The sequence below is a fragment of the Malus sylvestris genome, chromosome 6 (assembly GCF_916048215.2).
Source record: "Malus sylvestris chromosome 6, drMalSylv7.2, whole genome shotgun sequence".
Lineage (NCBI taxonomy): Eukaryota > Viridiplantae > Streptophyta > Magnoliopsida > Rosales > Rosaceae > Malus > Malus sylvestris.
Window position 1 is genome coordinate 25,373,816 of NC_062265.1, and position 5,948 is coordinate 25,379,763.

Sequence of the window (5,948 nt, forward strand, 5' to 3'; positions counted from 1 at the left end):
ATACAAAAATATCTCCTCAATATATTAACCAAAGATTTCTACTCTTGGTATGAAGGAAATTGGGATATTTCTCCAATGAATTGGCGGGGCAAAAGTATCTAATCTCTTATAAACCTATGTGAAAGTTCTAGGATGGTACTAGTTTAACCTAGAGGGGGAGTGATTAGGTTCTAATTTAAAAATCAAATTCAATTTTTCAATTTAATTTTCAGTTCGTAAATTAAATCCACATACACATCATATATCAAACTATTATACTCATATGCAATTAAAACGATAAATAAAATGTGCACACATGATGTAGGATTTAACGAGGCAAACCCCACTACTGGGAAAATCCTCAGGCTCCCAAGCCAGAACAAACACTAAGAGAAATGAGTACAGAAAGACTTACAAAACTCATCAACTCGACATGCATACTAGTAGGCGGTTTTGTTTCCGCGCTTTGCTACTCGATCTCCTTCAGCCTTCAAATGGAAGTGACACGACACTAACATGGCTGTCAATCACCTTCTCCTCGAATTTTGCAGGATACTACCGCGATCATAAAGGTCGTACCCAGTGCACAAGGCTCCCGCTTTACGCAGGGTCTGGAAGAGGTGAAATAAAATGATACTACCGCGATCATGCATGAAATAAAATGATTTTAAAAATCAATCAATTATGAAAATCATAAGGCACATTTTCATAATTGATTTCTAATTAAAACACGAACAAAACAACATAAAAAGTATTATTTTCTCTTAAAAATACATGCTGTCAAAAATCGAAAGCAGTAGAATCAAAATCATTTTCTTCTGTGAAAAACGAAACCAACGAATTCAACGCATGCTAACAACACAAATTGCAAGACCTTATTCTGACGAAAAATAGTGGCTGCAGTTCTTTTCGAAAATAGCAGAAACCTTTATTCTGTTTTTTGACTTAAACAATGGAAGTGTGGCAGCAACTAAAACTCAAGAAAAACTGTTCTGATATATGCAGCAGCCTAAAACTCAACTCATGCATAAGCGGCGCCACCATGAAACCTAACCTGATGAACCTATAAATATGTGTCTGTTAGATTAAAGACATCAATCAGGTGGCCAAAGAACCGGAAAGATCAGACTCGTCAACCTAATTGATTAAAACAACTAATCAAATGGCATCTGATATTAATATGTGGGCCTCTAATTAAGCTAAACGAACTCGTAGCAAATTAATTAACATGTAAAGCCCGTATCTCAATCGTTAAACTTAAAAGCTAAACAGCCCATTGAACATAAACCTATATCATGCGAATGCATGTGCATGCCAAACTTACTCGAGTAAATGTTTCTGAAACGATTGTTAATTTAGTGATCGAAAGCACGAGAGACAAACTTAGATTAAAATAATTACAACGAAAAATATATACTAATCTAAAACATTACAAAATCAGACGTTTTGTTTAGAAATAACTAATTTTATACTAACACTAAGCAAAAAGTTCTAATTTTCAAATAAAAAGACAGGAAGTCACATCATGAGACATTACTGGCCCACATGAAATTTACGTGTCATATTAGTCGCCTTTGGTGGGTGGGAATGCAACTAGCAAGGATTATGAACCCAAAAAAAACGGATTAGGATCTTTTGTGCGGATTCTAGAAATATTTAAATTATAATCGTTTATCTTGTATTATGTGATCATTTTTAGTTAGATATTAATTATATTTAATTTTAAATAAATTTAATATAATTTTTGATCGCATAATATACGATAAACAATTAAATTATAAGAATTTTTAAGATGTGAGAATTTTTAGAGTCCTCATTCCGTACAACTTGAATGGGAATGAGATCCAAATCCAACGAAAAATACATCTTAAGAATTGTAAATAAAAAAAAAATAAAAAAAGAGTTAGCATTTCTCTTGAGATTATTTTAAGAGAGTTTTAACGAAAAGTCTGCAGTACTGTTCACTCTAACGAAAAATCATATTTTTACTTTAAAAAGTCAAACCTGATACTATTTATTTTATCTTTATCGTTAAAACTTAAATTTTCGAGTTATTTTCATTAATTTTTACTGCACTTGACTTTTCTAGCTTTTGTTTAAATTAAAAGCCAAAACAGCAGGTTCAAGTGGTTCATTTTCCGAAGAAGTCAGAACCAACTTGTTGAATTGTTTGCTTTAAAAGGTGACATAAAAGCCATGGAATATTATCCGCCTAATGAGGACAAACCGATGCCATGTGCTGATGTGCGTTCTCCAAACAACATCACATTTTTTTCAAAGGTCAAAGGATCCACATAAACATTTTAGTTTGTCCTGTGTTATTATTATGTGATATCGCAGCATTAAAAGACAAATTTGAGACGTATTGTGTAAAATACGAATCTATAATACATTTTCAATCAGTAAGTCACTCTGTGATGATTAACAACAACGGTAAATGTTGCTTTTTCTACATTTGGACGATAATAATTAGGGTTTAGTTTTTGTTTGTTTATTTATTGGGCTGGACTTTTGAGTTTTTGATTTTTCTCATTATATATAAACTGAATTTTCCCATTATATTTAAATTACTTACCTACAACATTGTACATGTTTATATTTCTATCTCGGATATTATTAATAAGATTAAATTTTATAAATTAAATAATATTATTATTAATAACTGAATTATTATTAATTTACTTATTTTTATTAATGACAAGTAAGCGTAAGTTACAACAACCAACGCATTAGATAATAGGGTTTTAGGAGGTGAAATACGTACCTAATATTATTTGAAGAAATTTAATGACAGGTACAGGATGTACTTTTTGGTCCCACTATTTCTCTTTGTGACCGGGCCAGATATTTATTTGAAGAAATTTAATATCCCAGATTCCCAAGAAAGACACATCAGTGTTATAGGATAACAAAATAAATGCAAAATAAAACACCATCTCAACCGTTCAAAGTGGTTGAATCCAACGATCTAGAGTGTGTCAGACTTTGTACAGATATTTCATTACGGTGGGGACTCTTTTTCATTTCCGACCCCTATTGCACCCAAAAGCCATTGGAATTTTATCTTATTTTTTTTAATAATCGATATTATCTATACTAAGAGAAATGAATGAGTTTAACCTTATAATAAGGTAGTAATAATGTGGTTTAAATTTTTCTTTAGCGAGAATCAAATCTAAGAGCAGTTCCACCGTGGAAAAGGTCCCTAGGGCTATCCATTATTTAATTCACCTAGTGGACAGTAATTGCCCTTAATGAACAGTAATTGCCTTTTGCATCTCCATTCCTACACTTGTATAGCACTGACAATAGGTAAATAAAATAATAGTATTTTTTGCAACTTGCTTGGAATTTCCCGTGCATTCTCCACTCACTCACGTCACTCCCTCTCTTTCCACTCATCTTTCTTACTTCTCTCCATTTTTCTAAAGTTCCTCTCTCTCTCTCTCTCTCTCAGCTCTCGACACTCTCACTCTCTCTAGAGCTCCGAGAGCTCTCACCCACTTTCCTCTTTGAAAATTAAACAAATCAAACTCCAAAATCATGAAACCTTAATCTCTGGGACTAAAGGATCTAGCTATACCGTTGCATGCGTCATTGGACCATCACGGTGTAAACCACCATTGAAGCCGAGAGCTTCAAGATTTGAAACTCGAACCCATGTGAGGTTCTCTATGCAAATCTTGTTTCATTATGTCTTAACTAATGTTGCTTGGGACAAGATTTGTGGTGTTTTTCCAGTTCGAAACCATAGGTTTAACACCCTGCAATTTCTCTGAAAGCTTGCCCAGTTTTTGGTCCCCTTCTCGGAGCAAACTATGACAAATTCGTGGGTTCTGAAGCTCTTACTCAGTTTGAATCCATTCTAGGTACTTAAATGCCTCTTTGCATGTGAAAATTAGTTGGAAATTACTAAGGTTTGATATGCATGCATGCATAATGTTTTTCCCCATTCCAGAATCCGGCAAAGAAACCTAGCCCTTGCAGGCAATAAAAAAGTGGCTGACGTCGCTTGCGTCACGTTGCCTTCGGGCTGGCAACTTGTGCCAGGCCTCTCTCTTGGGTTGGCACATGCTGGGCTTGATTGCTCGGGCTGTCTGGCTCTGTTCCCACGACTGTCTCTCGGGCTCCATCACACACTAGACTTGCTCTAAGACCTCTCACTTACTAGTGAAGAGGAATACTACTAGACTGTAGTACTAAGTGATATCTTTAAGTTAAATTTAATCTTAACTGTTAATGCCGTATCAACTGAGACTTTCATAAAACGGATTTGTTATTAATTTATTATCGTGACAGTTCCTGCAACTAATAAATAGTGACATACTAAAATTCCGTATATGAAAAGAGAGAATGAAGTTGAATATAAAGGTGACATACTAAAAGTCTATACACAGCGACATACACAATGACATACTTCATATTAATTATTCAAGACGTGCATAACAATAAACTTTTCATTTAGATAGTGTTCAAAATTTCTTAAATACGGTTAATATTTTCATAGAATTATTTGATAAATTTGAAAAATATATGGAAAGAAGAGTAAAGTCTAAACTTCATCCCATATCAATGAAATTCATAATTTCAGCTAAAACTGTTAAATAGCTAAAATTGACATATCAATTCAAACTTCATCCGATCATTTTCATAAAAAACAATCCATATCGATATAAATACCAATATATCTATTTATAATTCTACAGATTTGCGTATCATTATTTGCACTAATACCTATATTTTAAACATTGCACTTAAATCATACTCTGCACAACGGGCAACCGATTGAGTTACCTAAAAAGAAAGCAAAAACTAGTTATCTTGTACAAAATATTAAATGCACTACAACAGGCTACCCATTGAGTTACCTAAAAAGAAAGCAAAAACTAGTAATCTTGTACAAAATATTGAATATAGAAAAAATGAATTTAACAGTCTGGGAGGCTTGTGGGAAAGAGTTTACAAAAAATTACTCATCCCACAGTGAAATTCTAGTTCTAAGTTCTAACCTATCAAAGATTCAAAGTAAGCATCCCTGTCCACTGTCCATACATTTCCTCCGCCGCAGCACGTCTTTTCGCTTGTGGCCGGAAACAGCAGAGCTCTGCACAAAGGACAGGTCACCTGCCCTTGATTCACCCAACCATCTAAACACTCCCCGTGAAACAAATGATTGCAGTTGCACTGTTCCCTCACTTCATGGCTTCTCTCAATGCACTCCAAGCAAATACTGCATTCTGTCTCCTCATCTTCTTGCTTTGTGTATTTCTCGAAAACTCGACCAAACTCCACTACCGGAAGCCTCTTGATATACGCTGTTAAGACGTGGATCGGAATGGGGACTATCGACTGGCACAGAGGGTCGAACACGAGAATATGACCGTTAGGGTTTTGGCGATGCTGTTCTTCCATGGACTCAGTCATTTGCTGTGGAGGTTTCAGGAACCCTAGATGGCTAAGTGCCACTACCACCAAGATCTTGAAGCAATGTACTAGGACTAGCAGTGTTTTTATGGTTTTCCGCCATTTGGGTATCTTAATACCAGAGAGGGGATCCATGGGATAAAAGGAGGAAAAGGGTACGTTTAAAGATTTTGTGTTGAGGAAAATAGAGAAGATGGACTGCAGGCAATTGAATGTGGAATTTATAGGAATTGGCTTGGCTTAAACAAATGAAAGAGGATAAGTTGGAGCGGATTGGATTGGGTCGGTGAACTGGTTGATGTCGAAAGCAGAGGCCGACAGGCAGATGCGGCATTTTCCCAAACAATTGCTTATTTTATTGGGGATAAGATCACGTTGTGCCGTTCCACATTAATTTTTTTTTAAAATTTTTTTAAAAGAGGATTGTCATTCAGTATTAATATGATATGTTATTATTGCTATTCATTTAAAAGTAAGGGGTCTTAAGTTCGATTTTCGTGGACGACGAATTCGATACCAAATTAGGCTACCTATTGTGTAACCTT

General features: G+C 34.9%; 1 protein-coding gene and 1 long non-coding RNA gene across 2 annotated transcripts; both read right to left on the reverse strand.

Annotated features, from left to right (window-relative positions):
* Positions 1-242: 242 nt before the first annotated feature.
* LOC126626936 (uncharacterized) lies at positions 243-1,105 on the reverse strand. Its single transcript, XR_007624825.1, has 2 exons — positions 854-1,105; positions 243-534 (listed from the first exon to the last, which is right to left on the reverse strand). It is a non-coding gene; the product is annotated as an uncharacterized LOC126626936 (long non-coding RNA).
* Positions 1,106-4,577: 3,472 nt separating this feature from the next.
* On the reverse strand, positions 4,578-5,722 carry LOC126625299 (putative RING-H2 finger protein ATL61). The gene has a single exon (XM_050294386.1). It carries the CDS (start codon positions 5,536-5,538, stop codon positions 4,984-4,986), a length of 555 nt encoding a protein of 184 aa, XP_050150343.1. The 5' UTR covers positions 5,539-5,722; the 3' UTR covers positions 4,578-4,983.
* Positions 5,723-5,948: the final 226 nt, after the last annotated feature.

What these genes read in the sequence shown, in the direction of transcription:
- LOC126625299 (XM_050294386.1), bottom strand. Translation starts at nt 5,538, where the DNA reads ATGGATCCCCTCTCTGGTATTAAGATACCCAAATGGCGGAAAACCATA.